Source organism: Crocuta crocuta, unplaced genomic scaffold, assembly GCF_008692635.1.
Source record: "Crocuta crocuta isolate KB4526 unplaced genomic scaffold, BGI_CrCroc_1.0 scaffold562, whole genome shotgun sequence".
NCBI lineage: Eukaryota > Metazoa > Chordata > Mammalia > Carnivora > Hyaenidae > Crocuta > Crocuta crocuta.
The window spans coordinates 1,495,543-1,521,669 of record NW_027531012.1 but is presented as its reverse complement, the minus strand read 5'-3'; the positions used below and the strand labels follow the sequence as shown (position 1 = coordinate 1,521,669).

General features: G+C 38.9%; 1 protein-coding gene across 2 annotated transcripts in view; it reads left to right on the top strand.

The window, feature by feature from the left end:
• NT5DC1 (5'-nucleotidase domain containing 1) overlaps positions 1-25,674 on the top strand; it is a 130,378-nt gene extending 104,704 nt beyond the window's left edge. For both annotated transcript variants that reach the window (XM_077770860.1, XM_077770859.1), the window contains exons 7-12: positions 2,283-2,457; positions 4,171-4,268; positions 12,678-12,796; positions 13,903-14,055; positions 20,658-20,826; positions 24,531-25,674. In XM_077770860.1, coding sequence (XP_077626986.1) covers positions 2,283-2,457; positions 4,171-4,268; positions 12,678-12,796; positions 13,903-14,055; positions 20,658-20,826; positions 24,531-24,646 — 830 coding nt within the window. In that variant the 3' untranslated portion in view covers positions 24,647-25,674. The remainder of the gene's footprint in view (positions 1-2,282; positions 2,458-4,170; positions 4,269-12,677; positions 12,797-13,902; positions 14,056-20,657; positions 20,827-24,530) is intronic.
• Positions 25,675-26,127: the final 453 nt, after the last annotated feature.

The window sequence follows — 26,127 nt, the reverse complement described above, 5'->3', positions numbered from 1 at the left end:
CCCGGTAACTGGATACAAACTGAAATCTACAAGATGCATTCCTTTACCAATTAAGGGCAAGTAGCCAAACACATTTCAAGGACAGGGGGGAGCAAAGGGAGGAAGCGACCACAACATGTTTACTAAGAGGCCTGCTCACAATTCCAGCCTCCTCCTTATTTCTAAGGAGGGCATGTTCCCTCGTTTGCGAGCGGACCATTAAACTTGGATATTGTGTGCAGGCCTCCTGGCAGAGCACCCTGTTTGCAGGCATGCTTTGCCCAGGCAGGGAGCCCCGTGTGCAGGCACATCCCCACGTCCCTAACCAGGCTTTCTTGTGGTCACTGTCGGGCTCCCACATCCTGGTATTCTTGAAATAATAACTTTAATCATTTGTTATTGAAGTGCGTGAGACTATACAGAATTACAGGTATAGCCCACATCTATGGCAGAGTTAACATTCGTTACAAGCTCTTTCTCCTGTGGTTTTGTTTATGCTTGTGTCCTTTTCTTAGTAGTTAAAGAACTTGTGTTCTCTAACTGTCTTATTAGTACCGTCTTATTAGTACTCTCCACGCCCCCGCCCCCTCCCCCGAGAACAGTATCCCTGAAGTACTTTATGAATCTAGTAGCACTTCAAGCAAATATACAGTTGTCTGCTAAGTACACACAGCTCTCAAGGCATCCCATCAAGCATTGACAGTGGGTCTGACCAGAATGTCTGGAGATACTGGCACCATCTGCCCAGAGCTCAAACTGACCCCTTCAACTCTCTGAAGACTCCTAGGGACAGAGCCTGCTGGCCCAACTCAGTGATTGAAGTCCTTCAGCGTTTGCTCTCAATTGTAGTGCCTTTTGGCCTTTTCTAGCTGGTTTTTCCATTTGACATCTCAGCACCTCTCACAGGCTGTACTAGGCTGGCCTTCTAGTCTGAGTGTCCATCTACAACATGACTGTGACTCTGAGGAACCCAGCTCCCTCTCACAGGCTTCATGCCAAAGATGCATTTCTGGTGCGTTATCTGAATACTTATCTGTCGTTTGTATTCAACAAGTATTTGTTGAATGATTGAAAAATACTTATTAATTGACATTCCACATGCAGTAAGGTTTTTTTTCGGATTTAAAACTGCTGATTAAGGGCACCTGGGTGGCTCAGTATGTTAAACATCCTACTTCGCTCAGATCATAATCTCATTGTTCATGAGTTCAAGCCCTGCATCTGGCTCTCTGCTGTCAGTGCAGAGCCTGTTTCAGATCCTCTGTCCCCCCTCTCTCTCTGCTCCTTCCCCACTCACTCACTTGCATCCACATAAGCATGTTCTCTCTCACTTTTGCTCTCTTTAAAAAATAAACATTTCTTTCAAGAAGTTTAAAAAAAAAAACCCTGCTGAATATATTCTTTTTTATGTTATATATATTTTTTGTCTTTATTTATTTATTTTGAGAGAGAGCACACAAGTCAGAGAGAGACAGAGGTGGGGAGGGAGAGAGAATCCCAAGCAGGCTTCATGCTAGTCCAGACACTGACTCGGCTTAATCTTGAAAACCGTGAGATCATGACCTGAGGTGAAATTAACACAGTCACAGTGCCTGAGCCACCCAGGCACCCTGTGTTATTCTATTTCAATAGTTTATCAGCTTTTATCAAATATCCAACATTGTCAGCTGACATTTTCATTCATCATGTCCTTAAGTAAAGAATAGGAAGTATTCTTGGGGCACCTGGGTGGCTCAGTCGGTTGAGCGTCCAGCTTCCACTCAGGTCATGATCTCACGGCGCCTCAGAACAGGAAGCACTTAGTAGTGGCATCATTGCTCTGTCTGAACCAAGTTTTTCTCCTTTTAATTTTATGTATAGATTTGACAGAGATGAACTTGTTGGAAGAATACACAGAGTCAAACAGTTTTTTAGAAGCGAATCTGTCTCTTTACCTCCCAGACTCTTGGAGTTCAAAGTCCTTTGGTTTCAACACTGCTTTGTATGAGAGACAAGGGAACGTCAGATCTCCCTACTTCTTGGCCATGTTGGCCCCTCCTCTCAAACATTTTTTTTAATGTTTATTTTTGAGAGCAAGAGAAACAGAGCACGACCTGGGGAGGGGCAGAGAGAGAAGGAGACACAGAATCTGAAGCAGGTTCCAGGCTCTAAGCTGTCAGCACAGAGCCCAGTGCAGGGCTCAGACCCACAGACTGTGAGGTCATGACCTGAGCTGAAGTCAGACTTTTAACTGACTGAGCCACCCAGGTGCCCCTCAAACAATTTCTATGAATAAAAATCTCTCTGACACTTTTATTTTTCAGAAAACTGTGGAATATATTTTCCAGAAATAAAAAGAGATCCAGGCAGATATTTGCACACTTGTCCTGAATCTGTGAAAAAGTGGCTTCGACAGCTAAAGAATGCTGGGAAAATTCTTTTGTTAATTACAAGTTCTCACAGTGATTACTGTCGACTTCTCTGTGAATATATTCTTGGGTAAGTGATGAGTCATTCCATTTTTATGGTCTTCTAAAATAATGGATAACAAATTAGGCCAGTGCTGTTTTAAAAGTGCTCAACCATGACCATATCCTTATATTAGATAATGCTGAGTGACATGTAGTTGTTTCTCGTAACATCCCTCGACATCTGTTGACAGCAGCACCGCCTAGGTACAGTTTAGCAAAGCAGTGTTATGGAGGCCAGGAGGCTCCTAGCCCACCGATGGTCTGGGCTTTAGACGTTCTGAAAGGTTGATAGACAGCATGTCCTCCATGAATTTGGTTTCTCAGCTTTGAATGACTGTTGAGGGACATGGATTTGTAGATTTCACTCCCCCATATATACCTGGAATACAGCCCCTCTAGCCATTTCAGTGTGGAGCCATGTATTTCACCATTTTGCACAGCCAGAGATGGGACTGACATCCATGAAAATCAAGGGAATATAAATGCACAGACTTAACACAGACATGGGTTTAAGCCCCACCTTGCAACTTACTCTGAGACCTAAGGTATGTTCTTTCACCTCTCTCATCCTCAATTTCATCATCTTAAATAAAATGGGACAAGAAAACCTCATAGGTGTGAGAAGGGAGTTTAAATAGTGTAACACAGGTAAAGTATTAGAGTAGTTGATAAGTTTCAGTAGGTCTGAATACTTAACGTCATTCTTGTGAGCAATACCAGAGAATGTCTATGGTCAGAGCCAGATTCTCAAGTGGGCTACTAGATCTCCCCTAACGTTTCCTCAGATTTCAGCAAATACTGAAATGCTGGGAGTGTGAAGCAAACTTAACCCTCAAAACTGGCCTCTGGCTAACTTGTTTAGCCTCCTGGTGTCTATGTTTGTCAGCACATGTGGGTTTAGATGGGACTGTGGTATACTTAGATCTGCCAGTAAGTATTCTGCTTTTTGAATGATACATAAAGCTGGGATCCTTGAAGTGAATTAAGGTGGAAACCCTGGATGCCTTGCACGGTGCCTCTTAGACTGTGAGACTGTATTTGCTTTCCTGATAGTGGGACCGTGCTTCAGAATAAGCACTCTTCCTTTGTCATTAGCATAGATAACCAAAGAAGTTCTTCTTCCTGTCTTAATGTCTCTTTAGCGTAGTTTAGATTTGTAATCCCATCTTTCCTTTGCCATCCCAAATGATCCTTAATGTAGTATTAAATACAGACCAAAAGACAATTATTGTTATCTAAAAATTACCACATTATAAGACTACATTGATTTTCAGAAGAAGATACCTTTTTCATATGTGAACACTCTAAAAGATGTCACCTGACTTAATAATGTTAGCTTCCTGTAGGACCCATGTAAAACACAAAATTATTAATAAGTCTTCCTGCTAATAAATCCAGACAACGTTCAGGCCCCACATTTGAAGATATAGCTCATGAATATTTTTGTTGTTAGAAGCCATTGAATTCACTCACTATAACTCTTACCATCATGAGAAAGCTTAGCACCCAGAGTTGATGAGTTAATATGCATTTTTCCCCTTACATTTATATTTCAAGGTGTTTTCAGGAAAATTTGTGCTCAACCACTTCCTATTTCTATATATAAAATATTTAGAAAGCATGCAAAAGCTAATCAAAAGGTAAGAAATGATACTGTGGTCTGATAGGTAAAGATGAAATTCTATTTTATATGGACTTTTTCTAATTCCTTAAAATTATGAAAAATATTGTTGTTTTTTAGGAATGATTTTACAGACCTTTTTGACATTGTGATTACAAATGCATTGAAGCCTGGTTTCTTCTCCCATTTACCAAGTCAAAGGCCTTTCTGGACACTTGGTAAGTTAATGTTTTGTTTCTTCCTTATTTAAGATTTATTCATTCGAGTACTTCATAAAATACCCGTTGGCTGACAGCCACAGGCAGAGTTCTGTGTTAAAAACAACCAGGGGTACAGAAGTGATACCAAGTCTTCTTCCCCCTCACAGGAATGCATAAACACACACACTGAGCAGGTGAGTAAATGCATGGGATGGCCATGTTACCTGTGATGAAGGAAATGCCTAAAATTAAAAAGTAATAATAATAATTAAAAAAAAAAAAAACAGGAAATGCCTGCCTGATGAGTAAACCAGGAAGGCACTTTAGAGGAGCTGACCAGGGAAGGCCTGTCCAGAAAATTCAGAAAAGGTGACTTACCAGGCAGGACCTGAGGGACAAGTAATAAGAAAAGCAGAGAAAGAGTGGGAGTAGTTTGGGGAAGTTCCAGTGATGGAGAAGAGGCCAGCGACTCATGGGAAGAGAAGCGAGGAAGTTAGGGAGGCAGGCAGCCTCATACACTGTGGAAATGGGCTTGAATTTTATTCCACAAGCCATGTGAAGCTATTCATTTGAAGTGTACGGGTAACCTGGAGAGCTCTGGCTGAGAGTGGGGAATGGATTGAACGTGGGAAGGATAGAAAGAGGAAAGAAAACCAGGGGGCACCTCGGTAGCTCGGTCAGTTAAGCGCCGGACTTAGGACTTCGGCCCCAGTCACAATCTCCCAGTTTGTGAGTTCAAGCCCTGAATCAGGCTCTGTGCTGACAGCTCAGAGCCTGGAGCTTGATTCAGATTCTGTGTCTCCCACTCTCTCTGCCCCTCCCCTGTTTGCCCTCTGTCTCTCTCTCTCGCTCTTGCTCTCAAAAATAAATATTAAAAAAAAAAAAAGGAAGAAAGAGGGGAACCAGGCACTGAGTATGTCCCAAGTAAAAGACCCTGGCGGTTTGGTCTGAGGAGGTAGTATTGGAGATGGAGAGGAGACATATTTAAGACACAGACGCACTGTGGAGATGCACTGTTGGACTTGGTGATGAAAAGATAATCAAAAATCACTTGATTTTTCTTTTTCTTTTTTTTTAATTGAGCAAATGAGTGAATTGTGGTACCATTTACAGCCATGAGGAAGGTTACAGAAGAAAAGTTTGTATTGGGTGGTATGGCGATTAAGAAATCATGCTTTGATGTATTAATTTTGAAATATCTACGAGTTTTTCAGCCAGGACTAACAATTAGGAAATTGTATGGATGAGCATGGAGTCCAAGGGAAACAGCTTTGGGGTCAGGGTACAAATTTGGGAGAGTCATTAACTCATAGAAAGATATTTTGAAACCAAGGGCTTATATGAGGGATACAGAGAGAACGATGGAGATAGAAACCAGACTGCAGATAGGTACTTCTACGTAATCGTTTTGAAACAGTTTATCCTTCTGTCTCTCAATACTTTTCAGTTAAACAGATATAGTGCAAAAAATGCAGTAACTTGTTAGTATAAGTTAATACATCTGTGGTCCCCAGTATGTTAAAAAATTTGGTGTATTTTTAATGTGCATTATTTTCTATTACTGGTGTGTGTGAGAATTTAATAAAAATTTCTGTAGAACAATGTAAGTACTACAGTAGGTATAGAACAGGTATAGATTTTCTTGGAAGAAAATACAAAAATCCTGCAGGCAAAAATAAACATTTGTTGAGTACTTAGTTATGTGTTTAAATATAAATTTGTGGAGAGGGGAAAACATTTAATTTTTTTATTTGTTTAACAGAAAGAGTATTATCTGAATCCCTGATGTTATTTTTTAACAGCAAGGATTTATATGAGAGATTAAACCAGTATGTAAAAAATACCATCACCTTCTTTCTGCTAGACCAGGGTTTCTTAACTGTCACACTCCTGAGATTTGGGGCCAGGTCCTTCTTGATTAGCAGGAGTGAGGGTGCCCTGCTGGGTGTTGCAAGTTGTTTAGCAACATCCCTAGCCTCTAATCATCCCACCTCCCAATTTGTGATAATCAGGAATGTCTCCAGATGTCAAATTTGCCCTGAGGAGCAAAATTGCTCTAGTGGAAAACAACTGCACTGGACCATTCTCATAGACATATATGCATATTTTCATATCTTCAGCTTAAAAGAACATAAAATATGCCCTTGAGGCACCTGGGCAGCTCAGTCAATTAAGTGTCTGACCCTTGCTTTTAGCTTCAGGTCATGATCTCAAGGTTCATGAGTTGAAGCCCTGCATAGAGCTCCATGCTAACAGTGCAGAGCCTGCTTGGGATTCTCTCTTTCTCTCCCACTCTCTGCCCCTCCTGCTCACTTTCTCTCTCTCTCTCTCTCTCAATAAAAAATAAACTTAAAAAAAAAGATTCTCTAATTCATGGTGCTGTATTTTAGCATTTGTTTTGCTGCGGATTCTAAGTCTGCATGCGTGTAGCTGCTTTGTTTCTACTGCTGGCTTTCCCTCATCTCTCTCTCTGTCTCTCTCTCTCTCAACAAAATATTTTATTGCAATAAGATATTCATTGTCCTCAAAATCAGTACAAAGTAAGTTATTAAAACTATTTTCTTACAAATGAAACTATGCAGTTAATAATAGCTATGAGTAAACAGCAACACAAATTTAGCCTCTTTAACTCTGTATGTAATCTTCTAAGGATTGCTAAAATAGTAAAGGAAAAAATTGTTAATCGTGGTTTTTGAATTCACTGATTTCCATTAAAAAAGGTCTTCTGTTATATTTAAGACAAATTATTTATTCCTTTGAAGAGTAACCAGAGAAAAGACTGATTCAGTCCTGTATATGCAGTTCAGTGAACTTTGTGATTAAATGGCATATATTCCAAGCTTCACACCTATTTCTCAAACAGATTTTTTCTTAAGTATTAAAGTATACTACATTTCATATTATAAAAAGTGTCTACATGAGTTTTTAATCAGTTTGGAACAAATATCCATGGTATCACATTTCCCTTTAAAGGTTAATATTCGGCAGCATTCCATATTAGCCTGCCTTTCTTCAGCTGTCTTAAGCTCTTTACCACTCTGACGCTTTCAGCTAGTACCTACATACCAAGACTCCCAGTTCCTTATCTCTAGACCTCACTTTTCCCTTACAGAGGCATATTTCTATCTGCCTTCTAAATTCTCCACGCCCTCCAGCCCCAGCATTGCAGGAAACTTGGGGTGTGCTTATAACAACTCATTCATTTCCCCTCCCATCTCGGCATGCACCTCTTCCCATATTCTGTAGTTTCCATTATAACTTTTCCAGCAGATCTTACCCAAGTGAGGAAGATCAGTCATCTTCTGTTCCTCTCTCCCTTTCACAGCAAACCTGCCTTCAGTTTCCTCAGAATGTTCCCCGCCATATTCCTGCCACTGCCCTTACCATCCATCCCTTGGATGAACTGATACATTCACATCACTACTGGCTATGAAGGTCAGTACTTAATCACTGATGTCCCGCCCCCATCAGCCTTGTAACCCTCACACCACCCATTCTCCGTTTGGCCCAGCCTGCCTTGTAACCTCCAGTGTCATGTAAATCAAATCACTGCTCCAAATTGGTAAAAGCTGAATTAGAATAAGGCATAGTTTGCTTCTGGGTTGGTAGGCGCTGGGTGAGCCAACCCTCAAGCACAGCGCATCCGGCGTCTGTGCAGCTGTCGCACAGACCTGACGTCATCCATTGTCATGGGAACAAGATGGGGGGGGTTGTGCCCGTGTTGGCGGGGGCTGAGTGCCTCCTTCTAGGCAAAATGTGCAGCATCCCGCCCCATCGCTGTGATTCAGCTTCTTGCCAGTGCGCAGGCCTGGGGAGGGGAGTCCATCTTGCAAGATTTTAACTTCACTGAGGAGAGTGACCATATCTGTCTTTTTCACTGCTGTGCCCCCTGTGCTCTCCGCTACCCATCCTCCCACCCTCATTTTGGGAACCCAGATTCCCGACTTGCTGCCTTTAGTTTCTTGGCCTCAACTGTCACCAGTACACTCTAAAATCTTTCACTGAGACTTCCCTGGAGCCTCATACCATGTTTCCTCCTGCACGCAGCTCTACTCAGTATTCTGAAATCAGACTTGATATTCTCCTTCCTCCTAGAAACAGTACAACTATACACGCTGGCCACTTGATAATCTTTATCTTTAGTACTTGACTATCCACTGAATTGCCGCCAGCTATAAACCTCCAGTCTCTTCACCCTTTCCCATCCAGCATGCTGTGCATCAAGTCCTGTTTAAACTACCTCATCTCTGCTCTCTGCTCTCTTCTCATTAGGACTTCATCACTCTCTTCCCTGTGAGTCTCTTACCTCCTCCCCCTGCCCTTACTTTATACCCTCCTTTTTTTCATCTCTTGCCTGCTGCTCTCAAATACTTGGCACATATTTCCATTTAAATAAGAATTTTAAATATATTTTAATAACTTTAAATGTATGTTATATGAGTCACTTATTACTGTCAGGCATACAGTATACTTAATCACATACACACAGAATCTCATTGACCCCCCCCCCACCCAATGGAGCATCTAAGGCAATTCTAAACCTGGTTGCTAAGTTACCTTTTCATCTGCACTCTGTCTGATCCCTACAGATGCCCACTAGTCTGGCCTTGCCAGAATGAATGCCTTCTGTTCTATCACGTTTTCAATCCTGCTTTTCTCTCCACATCAGTGTTTCTCAGACTTTAATGTACACTCACATCACCTAGGGATCTTGTTAGAATGGAGATTCTCACTCAGTAGGTCTGGGTAGAACCATAGATTTTGCATTCTAAACAAATTTTCTGGTGAAGCAGATGTGACTGGTCAGATCACCAATCACAGATTTTAGTTACCCTAAGAGAGAAGGCCTTAGAGTGGTTAATTGAAGATTGTTATTCTGAAAAGAAATAAACTTGCCATCATTTAGGTTCTATATCATTTCTATAATGAGCTAGTTAAAAATAGTTAAACTAAAGGACAAGACTTTGAAAGAATTAACTGCTGTTAGTTATTAAAGAATTATGAATTATAACCCCAAAACCAAAGTAGGTAAGGGTTTTGCTTTCTATTCTGTTAAATTTGTTCCAACTCACTGGTATGGTATTTATTTCTCTTAATATGTAATTTTCTTTTTATGGCTTCCAGCACAGACAAGCATTTTGGCAGATATTTTCATTAAAAGGTGTCTTATTAGAGGCATCTGTCTGGCTCAGGTGGTAGAGCATGTGACTCTTGATCTTGGGGTCATGAGTTCAAGCTCTTCATTGGGCCTAGAGCTTATTTAAAAAAATAAATTTTAAAATACAACATTTTCAATATCAAGACAATATAAAAATTATTGCAACATATCTGGGGCACTTGACTAAGTCAGAGGAGCATGTGCCTCTTGATCTTGGGGTCATGAGTTCAAGCCCCACATTGCATGTAGACATCACTAAAGTAAATAAACTTATATGTTAAATGTCTGTTCCCCATGCCAAAGAAGAAAATGGAGAAAGTGTGTATAAAAATGCATAATTGGGAAAAAAATTTTAACTCAAAATTGAAGAAGGGATATATAAGAGAAAATATTAAATATCCAGTCAGGTACACATTAGATAGGAAGGAGTTCAGGAAATCAAAAGAACTTTAAATATATTTTTAATTATAAATCATTGCTTAGTAAACCTCTACCAAGTTAGAGATTGCTACCAGAATATAAGCATCCTGAGGACAGGGGCTTGGGCCATCTAGTTCACTGCTATATACCTCATACCTAAAGTGTTCTGTTAAAGATAGATGAAATAATAAGCAAAAGAAAAAAAAAAAAAGAGGTTTTTCCAGCTCAGAGTCGATTTGATCCCACCAAGTTGTGAGGATTGTCTCATGTTTGTAATGTTTTCCTTATAACAATAATAAAGATTGGCAACATCTCACATATCTACCAATAGATGACTATTAAATAAGTTATAGAACATGCATCTATTTTAAAAACAAGGAAGATTACAATATATTATCTAGAGGAGTTTTTTTTAAAAAATTAATTGCAGAAGAATGTGCTAATACTTGAATTTAAATGGGAAGGTTCATGGGTATCGTATTAATTGTGAAGGCTGCTATAACAATATACCACCGACTGAATGGCTTAAACAACAGAAATGTATTTTCTCTCAGTTCTGGGGGCTGGAAGTCTGAGATCAAGGTGTCAGCAGGTTTGGGTTTCTTCTGAGGCCTCTCTTGTTAGGATGGGCATCTTCTCCCTAGAACACCATCTGGTCTTTCTTCTGTGTCCTAATTATCTGTGTCTCTATATCTTATGAGAACATCAGTCATACTGGATTAGGCTCACCCTAATGACCCCATTTTAACTTAATCACCTCTTTCAAGGACCTGTCTTCAAATACAGTCACATTCTGAGGTATTGGTGGTTAGGGCTTCAACATATGAATTTGAGGGGAACACCATTCAGCTCATAACAGGTCTGTCCATGTGCCAAAACTCATCAAGTTGTTCATTTGCAGTATGTACAGTTCATTGTATATCAGTTACGCCTCAATAAAGGTATTTTTTAAAGGGAGAGGAAAAGAATATATGTGGTTACCTTTTGTAGAAGAGGTGAGTACTTAGCAGATAGAGTTCAAAAGTGGGACATTTAATATATGTAAGTATATTACTGATTTTAAAAAATCACATAAGTACATACTGTTTAAACATTAAGATAGTGACACCAAGCACCTTGGGAGTTGCGGGGAACAGGTGTGAGCTGCCACATGAACCATATTCAGGCAGCTATGGGCTGAGGTGAGTGGTCAGCCACAGGTGCCTAGAACTCTTCTTATAAAACTCTTGCTCCCTCTAGCAAGATTTTCTTATCTAAGGTAAGCGATGGAACTTATCCTTGTTCAGGACTGTTCGCCAATAGCCCTGGCTGCATCACTTCCCCATATTTATTTTTAGGTTCTTTTACTGACTAAAATTGTACTACTTTGTGTTTTTACTTTTCTTGTCCATTTGCTCTTAACAATAAGAAAACAAAAGGTTGTTTGATTAACTAATTGCTTTAATTGATTGCTCTTCCATCTCTATCCAACCCTTATCTGCTTCCTAACTTCATTCAGTCAGTTTTGGGGGTAGTTTACATGTTATAGGAACAACGTTGAGGTTTGGTCTGAGTTTTTCTCCTTGAAGGTTATCACCCAAACATCCATTAGTCATTTAGTTAAAAGATTTGAGGAATAATTTGGACATCTTACAGAACTTAGGTACAAAAAATTGTGTTGAATATACATTTTCATTTGAAGATTTCTTAATGCACTTTGCCCAGTTCTTAGGAATGTTTTAAATTGACACCATGACATAATTGAATTTTATTAAAATAATACTGGTTTGCATTTTTTCATAATATAGATCTGTTTCATGAGTCAATATGAGGGAATTGTAAAAACAATCCTTTATAAAATGAGATTCAAATTGCATTCTAAAGTCCACCTTGAATTCATTGCTGACCTGTTCTTAATATAATGGAGGACAGTAGGGGTGCTTGGGTGGCTCAGTCCGTTAAGCATCCAACTTTGGCTCGGGGCATGATCTCAGGTTTGTGGGTTCGAGCCCTGCATCAGGCTCTGTGCTGAGAATTCAGAGCCTAGAGCCTTCTTTGGATTCTTTGTCTCCATCTCTCTCTACCACTCCCCACCTTGTGCTCTGTCTCTCTCTCAAAAATAACTCTCTCTCAAAAATAATTTTCAAAAACTGGAGGACAGTAAACAGCACTGTATCTGGGTATTCTAGAAGATACCAAATAAAAATTTCTCTTGTGCTATAGTTGTTTCTTGTTTGTGACAGTTCCATGAGCCATATCAGGATCCAGGAATTCAAATTTAGAGATGGTTTATGGGTCTCTCTTCTAGCCTCAGTTTGAAGTCCTAATGTAAACTGTGGGGTTTGGTTAATAGTAAATCAGTTATCAACTTTGAGACCTTGGGCAAAATAACTTCCCTGAGTTTCTCCTCAATTAAGAGTGTCGTTATGAGGAGTAAATAATATATATCTCCCCCATTATCAGCATTCTCCACAGAGAGTAGTACCTTTGTTTCAGCTGATTAACCTACATTGACACATCATTATCCCCAACAATCAAGGAAGCTATGCATGTGCAGAGGCAAGGGGTGTAGCAGAAATCTCTAACTCTCAGTTTTGCTGTGAACCCAAAACTTCTCTAAAAAATAAATTGTTTTAAAAACGTATTTTTATATATCTATGAAAAAAAATGTATCTATAGATAGAGATAAAGATACCCATGAAGGGCATGTAATGCACTGAATGCTGGCTCCTGTCCCCACATTCTTGTACATGTCCTGCAGCCGTGCTTGGTGTGGTCTGCCCACATGGGTGCTCTCACTTGATTAAAAAGTATAGGATTATCCAAAAATAAATAAATAAAAGTATATGACTGTCAAACTCTATTTTCAGAAAATGATGAGGAGCAGGAGGCCTTGCCAGCTCTGGATAAACCTGGCTGGTACTCTCAAGGGAACGCCGTCCACCTTTATGAACTCCTGAAGAAAATGACTGGCAAAAGTGAACCGAAGGTATTTTCTGATCGAGGTGGAGTTCTTGGTGCCCACTTGCAGACATAAACCATTGTGAATTAAAACCATAATTCTAAATGCATTCAGCTTCATTATCCATGGGGGAAATCAGCTACCTCTGCCTATCTGTCAGTCTCTTACCTCTTCTGTTTAAGCCCTTTCTTTGTTGGTCTAGACTGGGTCTTCATCTCTAACAGAAAAGAGCAGAGATTCCAAATAGGGAACCACAGTTCTAGGGGACACACTGGATAAGTATATGGGCTACCTGAGGAATGATACCCTGATAACCGTTCATTGAAAAAATGTTATGTGTAAAACAAGCAGTAAGTGAAATGACAGCACAGACTAGCCTAAAGACACACTTGCTTTTGATTTTCTGGTCACATTGTTGATGTTGAACATTGGCGCATTTTTTTACATCAGGACCCTTTCTTATGAAAAATGTCTACCGGAGAGATCAGTGGGTAACAGACCTGCTCCGTTGGCTCCCACGTTGCCATAGCCCCCTGCGAACTCTTAAGGGGCTTAGTAGACAGAGCATCCTGACTGGGAGGTTCTAGTTCATTTTCCCTTACTCTCGTTTTCTCATCTGTAAATTGAGGGGTAAGGATTAGATCAATGGGGGCTTTGCTTCAGAATACGTAGGGAGCCTCCCAGAGTCCACTTGCCCAAACCATCTGTCAAAGATGCTGTGTTAGCAGGGCTGAGTGAGTCCCACAAACTCTTGGAAAAGCAGTTGTGATGTGTACTCCTGCTAATCTAACCCACTGTAACAGTAACACGTCATCGCTAATATTTTACCAGTTCTTCAATTCTGAGGGTAGGTTTATCTGTAAACATGGACTCTTACTTTAAAATCAGTTAGCCTCTGCCTTTCTTCTACCTGCAAATGTACTTTGTAACTTCTTACAACAAACTGGTGCCCTGCAAACCAAATGTGGCCAGTTTACAGTCACCTGTGATGCTATTCAAGGAAGTTCAAGATGTTTATGTAACTTTTGTCTTACTCTGATACCTGTTGAGGAATTTTTTTTCTGCTTTCATGAAGTGAACACTTTCTTGCACAGTTCTCATACCTTAAATGGAATTTGCTGTCTGACTTACAGGTTGTTTACTTTGGTGACAGCATGCATTCAGACATTTTCCCAGCCCGCCATTATAGTAATTGGGAGACAGTTCTCATCCTGGAAGAGCTCAGAGGGGACAGAGACAGGAAGCCTGAAGAATCAGAGCCTCTAGAGAAGAAAGGAAAATATGAGGTAAAGATTCCCTTCACCTCTTTCCCGGAAAGAAAAACCTTTACGTTGACATATCTTAGGAAGTGCTTGTTTGTGTCAAGAGTGATGAAATCTGTTGGCATTTATAAGTGATCTTCTTGCCGTCTCAGCTCTATTGTTTATCTTGTTGATAATTTTTAAATGATGCCGAGATGACCCTGACCATCTGTCTTCCTGGCCCCCGGCTTTCATCCAGTGCTGTGACACCATGGGTGTTTCTTGGCCAGTGCTGAGGTGGCCAGATCCTGACTCACTGTAGTCATACCCTATGTCTCTTCTGCTGGGTCTTGAGCGTTCTTCTGCACTTTTTTCATGAGTTTAAGTTAACTAAATTGGTAACTCCTTTAGACTTACCCTGAGCTGCCGAGAATAAACTTAGGTGAAGACTTAAGGTAAAGGAAAGTAAAATATGTCATAAATCTAGAAAAGAAAAATAGTATATAAAGCAAAAAGGGAGTACCTGGGTGGCTTAGCCAGTTAAGCGTTTGACTTTGGCTTGAGTCATGATCTCACAGTTCATGGGTTCAAGACCCTCTTTGGGCTCTGTGCTGATAGCTCAGAGCCTGGAACCTGCTTCCTATTCTGTGCCTTACTCTCTCTCTCTCTCTTTTAAAAATAAATAAACATTAAAATATTTTAAGTAAAAAGGAAGAGGAAAGATCATAATTAAATGTATTTTTCTAAATTCATTCCAGTGAAACAATTATAAAGAAAGAAAAACTCAAGTCAAGAAACAAATATCAAATAAAAAAAAAATGACAATAAAAAGAAATGAGCTATTAGGCCACACAGAGACATGGAAGAACCTAAAGGGCAAACTACTAACTGAAAGAAGCTGATCTAAAAAGACTGCATACTGTATGATTCCAGCTAATGACATTCTGGAAAAGGCAAAACTGTCGAGACTAAAAGACCAGTCGTGCCAGAGGTTTGTGAGGGAGGTGAATAAACAGAGCACAAGGATTTTTTTAATGTTTATTTATTTTGAGAGAGGGAGAGAGAAAGTGTGCACACGCATGCGTGGGCTAGTAGGAGAGGGGCAGAGAGAGAGAATCCCAAGCAGGCTGCACTGTCGGCACCAAGCCTGACTCAGGGCTTGATCCCACAAACCATGAGTTCATGACCTGAGCCGAAATCCAGAGTTGGATGCTTAACCGACTGAGCCACCCAGGCGCCCCGAGCACAGGGATTTTTATGGTGGCAAAACTCTTCTGCAGGACACTGTGATGGTGGAAACATGACACTGCATTTGTCAGAACCCGTGGAGCTATACGACATAAAGTGTTAACCTTAATGTAAACCTCAGACTTTCATTACAAATAACATCTGCATATTGGTTAATCAGTGGTACCAAATGTACCGCATCAGTCAGTGCAAAATGTTACTAATAGGAGAGATCGTGGGGAGAAAGGGAAGCAGGAGGGGACGTATGCATGGGAACCCTCTGTACTTTCTGCTCTTTTTCTCTGTAAAACTAAAACTGTTCTAAAAATAGTCTGTTCATTCAAAAATGACTATAAGTAGACCCAACAAAATATTAGAATAAAGGGGTCATGTGGTTTTTTTTATTATTTTTTTTAATGTTTTATTTATTTCCAGGAGAGAGAGAGAGAGAGAGACAGCGTGGCAGGGGAGGGTCAGAGAGAGAGGGAGTCACAGACTGAAATAGGCTCCAGGCTCTGAGCTGGCAGTCAGCACAGAGCCCAACGTGGGGCTCAAACCCACGAACCGCGAGATCATGACCTAAGTGAAAGTCAGACGCTTAACCGACTAGGCCACCCAGGCGCCCCAAAGGGGTCATGTTTTGATGAGGTTTCCATTGAGTAGCATTTAGTCTTCAATGTGACATTGGAAGTTCTTTGGGCTCTTTGAGTTAAGAAGAGCTTTAAAACAATGTTACAGAGGTAGGCCTTCTATCCTGAGTGAATTTGGAGAAGGTTTTCACTAAAGAGAAATTAGGAGCTTTGGTTTCTTCAGAATGATTTGAGAATGCAGGTACTACATTAAGAAAATGAAGACTCTATGGGACAGTTGCCTCCAGCATTACAGTAAACAGTAGCCCAATCTTTTCCCCACAGACCCCTTTCCTCTTAATTAGTTACAAACACATCATAAACGAAGAGCTCATAATTGGCTTTTAGACAGGAAATAGTGAGTGTTATTTGAAAATTTTGCTTATTAAGACAAAATTGAAATAATGTACCTTTCCTATCAAACTCTACCTCTGCAACCAGCCCTGCCCCTCTGAACATGGACAAGGAAGCAAGGAATGGGAAGGTTTGGCCTAGTGACAGGGTTAGAATAAAGCCCTCAGAAGGTTCCAGATTTAGCTCTGAACTCTTTTTCCATCTCATACTGTTGAGGTTCCAGGAAAAGGGAGTTGTGGAAGACAGATTCTCTGTCCTGTCAGGGGCTGAGGCAGGTGTTTTTGGTGCAGGATTCCTAGCTGTGGCCCAAAGCATTGTGTTGAAAAACCAAAGTATCCTCGTCCTCCTTGACTCCAAAGTTACTCTGGCCACGCTGACCCCACCGTGTTCCTGTAGTTTGTTTTGAGGCAGTATTTGTATTGATGGGCCCATTCTTAGCAGAGGTTTCAGGCCAACTTAGGAGTTTTATCTACTCTAAGGAAAATCCTCTATCATACATCTTTCTGCTTATATTTAAAGGCAGATTTAAAATTTAATTTAAAAACAATTATGTGGGCTCTTTTTTATTATTATTAATTACCTTGTAACACAAACCTACAGCATAACTTCTAAAAGACTGCTTTCATAGTTAAGTTTGCCTGTATTTCTATTCACAGCACACTTCTTTCATCAGCACATCAAAGCCTGGTGTAAATACAGCAATCTCAAGGGAATCCAGATGCTTTCCTCTTCCCTGTGAAGGAAATAAGAATACATACATCCTCAGTTGCTACAGGAGGAGGAAATCATCCATTAAGCATCACATGAGGGTTCATCTGTTGATTTTTGTGATGATTAAGAAAAATGTAGTTTCATTTCCTAACCAAATGTCATACACAGAACATGCGTAACATGCAGTCTTTTCCTGAGTACAAAGCCTGAATGCAAAAGGATTTAATTCCTTATTTCTAGTTAATTTTATTCATCTTAAAAAAACTTTTAACAGTGTAATTTAAAAACAAAGGTCACTTCAATCACTTCAGGATTGATGCATTCACTGAACCAAAACATTAACATTTACTACATTCTGTGAAGATTAGCATTTTGTTTCACTTAGGCTTGAATTCAGTTTCTTAGATATTTACAGTAATTTTCACCCTAGATAAAACCATCTGGAATGTGAAGATCAATTTTACTTCCCTTCATCTGTGACAACAAGCTCAAGATAAGGACAGAGAACATCTCAAATGGCCCTTCAAAGGCTTAGAGTCTTTTTTTTAATGTTTATTTGAGAAAGAGAGAGCAAGCAAGCATGATCAGGGGAGGGGCAGAGAGAGAGGGAGACCATGAGATCAGGACCTGAGCTGAAGTCAGATGCCCAATTGAGCACTATAAGAAACTTTTTCTGAAACCTTACTGCATCTGTTAATTTTCTACTCCACTATATTGAAGCATGACAGATAAGCAAAAATGGCCCATTTTAATGATTAAAGTAAATCCAGTTAAGGAGACTGGGGAAAAATAATTTGTTTTTATTTATCTTTGTTTCCAGAAATAAATCAAAAGTCACTTCATTAATCTTGTAATTACTTAGTCTTAATTTCATAAGTTTAGCCTCCAAAGGGACCTCTTCTCCTTAGCCTCAATCCTTACTGTTCTCATTTGTTTCTTCATTTTAACTCAAAACAAATGAAAAAATATTCCTCAGCTTTTTAGAATAATATATTATGAAATTTAGATGCCAAAATAAATCATTTTAATGATGAAAACACTCAGCAAACAAGAAGGGACCAGCCTTTTATTAGAGAAAAGCTATCCAACAAAAACCCAGTGAGAATGTAATCTTTAATGGAAAACTTTAATAGGGGAAAAACCCATACTTAATGGAGACACATGCTCTTTAAGGTTCTGAGCTAGACAAAGGATATCTGTTATTAATTATGTTGTGTAACAGAGAGCTGACCAAAACCACAAGAAGAAAAAAAAAATACAAATTAGGATTAGGAGACACCAAACTGTAATTATTTCAGAGTTATATGGTCATTAGCATAGAAGACCATAGGGAATCAACAAACTGTTATAACTAAGAAGAGAGTTGTCAAAATGCTGGATCCAAATCAGCATTCAAAAGTCAATAGCTGTTCTTTGTAATCACTTAACAAACTATAATGAGAGTTAAATCATTTACAAAGGCAATGAAAATGAATCACTCTCTAGGAATTAACTTAATACATCTCATAAGACCTTAATAGAGAAATTTTTAAGTCTTTAGTAAGGATTCTGGATGGGTGAAGGGAATCAAAAGTACAAGTTTCTAGTTATAAAATAAATAAGTCTTGAGAACCCAAGGTACAGCATGGTAACTATAGTTAATAATATTGTATTGCATGTTTGAAAGTTGCTAGGAGAGTAGATTTTTAAAGTTCTAATCACACACACAAAAAAGTCTTTGTAACTATGTATAGACTTACTGTGATCATTTATTACTAATATATATATAGAGAGAGAGAGAGAAAGCTTCATTAAAAACTCCAATATCAGAATGAACAGAATGTCTTAGTCCTTTTGGGCTGCTATAACAAAATACCATAGACTAGCTGGCTTATACACAACAAACATCTATTTCTCACAGTTCTGGAGGTTATTAAGCCCAAGGTGATGGTGCTGGCCAATTCAGTATCTGGTGAAGATCCACTTGCTCATAGACCCTCATCTTTTCACTGTACCCTCACATGCCAGAAGAGGGAAGATAGCTTTTTTTTATAAGAGCATTAATCCCATTCATGACGGCTCCACCTTCATGACCTAAGCAATCTCCCAAAGGCCTCTATCACCTTGGGGTTAAAACTTCAACATGTGAATTTTGGGGAGGCACAGATATTTAGACCATAACAGCATCCACATTACATTAAACCAGAAAGAGTAGATAAATCTATTTTCCAGTTTTCATAGGATGAGAGAACAGCCTAGATTTTACCACTCGGTTTGTATAACTTATCGACATACAGTATATGTGATGTGAATCCTATCTTTTCCGATTCATTGTTTTGGGAAAAGATAGTGAACTAAAGAATGAAAATCTTATTATCTTATCATTGCTTATTAAACACTGAGAAATTCAAATACACCTTTACTGTATTTAGAGAATCAAGGATATTCATATTCTATACTGCTTTTAAATATCTTTGGTGAAACTTAAACAGGTTCTTGCTGATTGGTTTCTAAATATCATCATTCAAAAACATTCTCTCTTTGGGGTACCTGGGTGGCTCAGTCAGTTAAGTGCCTGACTTCAGCTCAGGTCATGATCATGGTTCATAGGTTCAAGCCCCACGTCAGGCACTGTGCTGACAGCTCAGAGCTTGGAGCATGCTTTGGATTCTGTGTCTCCCTCTATCTCTGTGCCCCTCCCTGCTTGTGCCCTGTCTCTCTCTCCTTCAAAAATAAATAAACATTTTAAAAAAAAAACAAAAAAAAAATCCTTCATCAAATGAGTTACAGCACAAAGAATTTTGAATCGAGAGGCATTATTTGAGACTCTATAAGTGTTCCACAATGAAACTTTCATCACAAAAAGATGACAGATTTTATAATCCAGATTATATGGATAGATGGGAGTTTTTACCATTCTTTTTTGTTTTTGTTTTTTTGGGTTTTTTTTGTTTTTTTTTTTAGTTTTTACCATTCTTTTTTTTTTTTTTTATATTTTTATTTATTTCTAGGGGAGAGAGAGAGAGACTGCGTGAGCAGGGGAGGGTCAGAGAGAGAGGGAGTCACAGACTGAAACAGGCTCCAGGCTCTGAGCTGGCAGTCAGCACAGAGCCCGACGCGGGGCTCGAACCCACGAACCGCGAGATCATGACCTGAGCGAAAGTCGGACGCTTAACCAACTAAGCCACCCAGGCGCCCCTAGTTTTTACCATTCTTAATTGTATTCCATATCCGTAAGACACTGAGGAGTATTTTTTTAATAAGTCTTTTATTTGGTCTACAATTATGTCCCTGCTCTGACCCAGGCACTAATAAGCCTTAAAGTTACACTAATACATAAAAAAGTTCCTAAGCTTATGGAGTTCATTTTCTGTCAAAGGTGAAAAGTAAATAGTATGATAAATAAAAGTATTTATGAGAAGTAGAATATTAGGGATAAACTCAGGAAAATGGAAGACCTAAACTAACCTGAGGGTGGGAGGTCCAGGAAAATGTCCCGGCCTCCAGGCCAGATTCCAAAGGATGAGAAAAAGGGCTCCCAAACAAACCAGGGGAAGATATTTGTGCCAGGGGAGGCAAGAACTTCTAAGCTTGGTTTCCCTTTGTATATAGAATACAGTTTAGTTAAAGTTTGGAATTTAGTTAAAATTCCTAGAGTTTTTCTATTTTGATTTACTTAATGGGGGAACAACTTACGACACTGAAAATTAATCTTTTTTTTTTCATTGTTCTGTTCTCTTGTTTCAGGGACCAAAGGCAAAGTCTCTAAATACATTATCTAAAAAATGGGGCTCTTTTTTTATTGATTCTGTTTTGGGACTGGAAAATACAGAAGACTCATTGGTTTATACATGGTCTTGTAAGAGAATCAGTACTTACAGCACTATTGCAATTCCGAGTATTGAAGCAATAGCAGGTAAGTGGGAAAATACTTACAAAGCTTTAGCTGTTACTAGACATTAATGACTAAGTACTAGAATTCTTGACTTCAAAAGAAGAAAATTTTCCCATATTTATTTTTCTTGGGATACACCTAGTTACGGCATCTTAAGGAATTATGACCTGCCTGTCTCCTGGAGCCACCTGTAAAAGCTGGACCCCTCTCCCTTTTTTTTTTCTTAAGTCTGCTTGGAGTCATAAGATAAAAGGAAAAATTACCAGGACAGGATGCTAAAGAGGCCACATAAGAGGAACCTGACTTTGGGAGCCCCTTTTCCCTCACTGTTGGCTAATTCTAGAGAGGGCACCAGAGAAAGTGAGTGGGCCTTTCATCAGCTGAAGCTAATGAGAGACTCGGGGACAGGAGGTGGAAGGTAGGGTCTGCAAGAGAGGTGGGCCTGATACACACTCCTAATCTGTGTCAAGACCCTGAATTTACCTTAGAGTAAATATAACTGAAGCTCAGTGTTAGATGAGCTAAATACCTAAAACCGCATTGACAATATTCTCTTTTGAGGAAGGTAACATCATTCTAGCACTCAAAGTTTTTCTAAAAGCAAAACAGTATAAGGTTCAGCACATGATGAAAAATAGCCAGCCTGACCCCTGTTAGAAGACTGAAGATGCAAGAGGGAATATACAGCAACAAAGGGACAGATACGTGAATCAATTATATGAACATTTACTATTGGAATAATAAAAAAAAAAGTCCTAAGAGGTTTAAAGGAAGAATTTTAAAACATGCTGCCAATAGCAGTGGGAATTAAAATGTTCTAACATCCTTGTACTATATGGTAGGGCATAAGAGTATATTGATAACATACAAAATGCATGTGTAATCTCTAAGATAACTACCAAAGAAACTGAAATAAGATGCATACTGAGCTAATTATGTCAAATAACTTAAAATCTAAAGGAAAACAAAAATGGGAAGAAAAGAGAGTATGAAAAATAAACAATACAAATGGGAGAGTATTCACTAAGTTGATAGGTTTAAAGCTAAGTAATTGTATTAAGTATGGATGGCAAAATTCTCCAGTTAAAGGCCTGAATGAAATAACAAAACCCAACTATGAGCTGTTCACAAAAGATATCTCTGAAATATGAGGACACAGGGGTCCCTGGGTGGCTCAGTTGGTTAAGCGTCCAACTTCGGCTCAGGTCATGATCTCGCGATCCGTGGGTTCGAGCCCCGCATCGGGCTCTGTGCTGGCAGCTAGCTCAGAGCCTGGAGACTGTTTCAGATTCTGTGTCTCCCTGTCTCCCTCTCTCTCTGACCCTCCCCTGCTCATGCTGTCTCTGTCTCATAACTAAATAAAAACATTAAAACAAATGAAATATGAGGACACAGTTTGAATATCAGAAGATGATAACAAAAAATACCATGTTAATGATAATCAAGAGTTAACTATATTAATGTGAAATAAAGTAGACATCAAGGAAAAATTCATTATTATGAAAGAGAATTACTTTATAATAGTAAATTCTATTTTCAGAAATACATATCTGAAAGTCTGAGGTATTCACCAGAGCCCTTCTCATTTCTCAGGTCAGAACTTAATCCCTCCGTTTTCTTAAAACCGAGAAACTGCTGAAAAATCCACTCTGCTTTTGCAGAGGTATATGCTTGTGCTTACTTATTAGTTTCCTGAAGTTCCCCTCATAATTTGGCAATGGGCCTGAGGAGCAAACCAGTAGAGTCCAGTTCTCCAGCCATTCCTTCACAGTAGATTCCCAGCCCCCCAGTTTCCATTCCTTCACAGCATATTTCTAGCCCCCCGGTTTCCGTTCCTTCACAGCAGATTCCTAGCCCCCTGGTTTCCACTCCTTCACAGGCTAGGTTCCTAGCCCCTTGATGTGTGACTGCAGCCCTTCCAGATTGCCAAAAGCTCTACTCGTTTTTCTGCTACTAGGAATGCACCTGCCCCCAGCAGGAATTCAGGGACCTAAAGGGAAAAAGCTGTGGCTGAATGTCAGCTCACTCTCTGCTTGTTATGCCTTCCCAGGAACCGGGTCTTCAGGTCTTAGTTGCCTCTCCAGTGATTTCACTCTGATGTTTATATTCTGTGTAGCTTTCCTAATTGTCCTAACTCCAGTTTAGAAGTGAAAGTCTACTTCAGTTTTTTTTGATCCTTAGATTTTTCTTTCTTAAATTGGGGGTAATATCAAGCTGCATTTCCTCCCTCGAAGGATAGATGTAAGAAACAGCAAAGCAAGATGCTTATCTTATTTCAAAGTGATTCACATTTTTAGTGAGAAAATAATGTGATAATGGAAGCCAGTGAATTAGTGTATAGTACCTGGATAGAAACTGGTTCAATGGGATATGGTTATGAAATAGTAAGAAAGTCAAAGAAAAGTGAATTTTCATTATTCTAGGATTTCCATATTTCTCCAAAAAATTGGAAAATAACCCCCTCTCTGTCTTCTGGGGTAATAACCTCTCTTTAAAGAAGCAATAATAACATTACTGCATCTCCCATTTTCATTTTCCAAAAGCTTTCTTCCACAGCACCCAGGGAAAGAACTTGGTGCAGGGCCTGTCTTCTAACTTTTCTCAAGAGAAAATACTAAGAAGGACTTAATAGTAGTCAAACAAAGCTAGGCAATGTTCCTTCTTCCCAATCTCTAGCATTTCTTTTTTCTTCATAAGGGTTAACTACTACTACCATCAATGCCTTGATGGTTCTCACTGGCATTTAATGTAAATTATAATTTTTCTGCTAGTGTCATTTTCAAAATATTCCGTACTTCCAAGTGATGTTTTACTTGTGAAATTTTTAAATTTTTTTAATGTTTTATTTATTTGGGGGGGAGGGGACAGAATGTAAGCGGGTGATGGGCAGAGAGAGAAGGAGGAACAGAATCCAAAGCAGGCACCAGGCTGTCAGCACAGAGCCCGATCCGGGGCTCCAACTCACAAACCGTGATCTCATGACCTGAGCCAAAGTCAGACACTTAGCCAACTGAGCCATCCAGGCACCCCACTTGTGAAATTTTTTAAATAAGGATTAATGCCCAGTATGTGCACATGAAATGAGTATTGTAACATGGCATATATTATAATGTTTCATTTATAATATTTCTAGCAATGTTTCCTTGGAAGACACTGGGTTAGAAGGTATCTGAAGGCTAGCTTTTGAGAAACTTCTATATAGATGTCATAATGTCTCCCCGTCAATAAAATGTGCATTTTATGTTCTCCCAATTTCCCTTGTGGCTCTGTGTGTAATGCTTATATGGAAAAAGTTGCCACGTTGTGTGCATTAAAATCCTTATTTATCTAAGCATTCAAAGATTACTCTTAGTAATTCTCTTATTACTAAGGGCCATGAAGATTATTAGTTCTCATTTACCAGTTCCATGATGCTCTGAGTACGGCCTGAGAGAGTTTTAAATTTCAAAATAAAAAAAAATCCGATGAGCATTCCTGCTTTTTTGTTAACTTTTGTACAGTGACTGTTATATATAGTTAGATCTCTGATGATGATTTATAATACATCTAAATGTATTTTGACTTAAATTTTATAGAGAAAGACATCTATATTTTAGGCACAACCTATTCAGGTGACAGAAGAAATCAAAATCATGAAACTAAAAAATGAGTTTTGATTTGTTTGTATTTATGAACAGCCTTTTGAGATTTGCAGAATAATAATACTGGGGGTTTTTTTTCCCCAGAATTACCCCTCGACTACAAATTTTCAAGGTTCTCTTCAAGCAATTCAAAAACAGCTGGCTACTATCCAAACCCTCCATCGATCTTATCAAATGATGAGACACTGACAACCAAATAAACTGTCTCTACTGAAAAATGAAGAACCACATATGCAGCAAATGTACTGTAAAAATGTTAATTTTTGAAAAATACTGTAAAATGCTTTATAGAAACAAATTCCTAATGATAACTAAGAATTAGATGCTTTTCCATAAGTCTCCTTTCTGTATAGATCGTCTTGATGCCCAAAAACTCTCATTATATTAAAATCTCAGTGTCTTAGAACTGAAAAGAACCTTATTAATATTTTCTATACCACTAATTCTGAGATTAGGATTCACCTGGGCAGATACATATATACACATTCGTACATACACCCATACACACATTTACACATATGCCTACACCAATGGTTCTCAAAGTGTTGTCCCCAAGCCACTAGCACAGCATCATCTGCGAATTTGATAGAAATACAGATTTGCAGGCCCCACCACAGACCTGCAGAATCAGAAACTCTGGGAATGCAACCCAGCAACCTGAATTTAATATTAGTGTGATTCATGTACAAAAGTTCTAGAATCACTAGCTAGAACAGAAGTCCAGATTGGTTTAATTGGTCTGGGAATAGAGTTAAGCATTGACATCTTTTACTTGCCCCAGGAAAATGCAGCCAGAATTGAGAACTGAACTATATGTGTTCCTTCCATTTACAGCAAGAATGCTGAGTCCAGTGAGAATAAACGATTCTTCCAAGTTATCAGGTTTTATGCTATTTTTATGTTTTCCAAAACAAGGAGGTAAAGAGGATTTCTTCTGATACCACACAGCCAGTATAGGACAGAAATGAGATGGGAAGCCAACTAATTCAACCTCCAATGTTACTCATAAGGGTTTTTGTTTTTTGTTTTTTTTTTACCTCTAATAATGTTAAAGCCTATATAATTTTCATTCACTTTAAGGCATTCTCAATGAGACAAAAATTGGTTCTTGGGTGAAAAAAAATAGGTAACACAATGTACAGTGGCCCTTCAAAGCTCAACCCTACCCAATAAAATTTTATTCTTTAGTATTAATTTCTCTCACTAGAGAGAAATAAAAAGTTAAATTTATTAATTAAATTTAATTTGGTTAAATTTAATTTTTCTCAGGGTGGAGTGTGGTAATGAAAAAAAAAGGTTGAGAAAAATGCTTGAAGAGGTTTTATAGTTAGACCACAATCCAGGATTTTTGTGTTCTATGTAATGTGTATAGTCCTATTATAGTAGCTACTTGTGCCAACATGTTTGGAGCCAGATGTTTACAGTAAATTCCTGGCTATTCTTTATGCTGTAATTGGACAGTATCAGAAAACACACTAGACCCTATCATTATTTTACCTGGATTGTAGCAAAGAACTTAACATATTGAAGCATGCAATGAAAAGATATACTTTGTTAAATTTTTAAGTGCTCAAATAATCCCAAATGTATTGTGGGAATGAATATCTCAGGGTAGATAAACAGTTACTGAAATTTTTTCCTCAATGTCAGTAGCTCTGTTTGATCTCTACTAATAAAATAT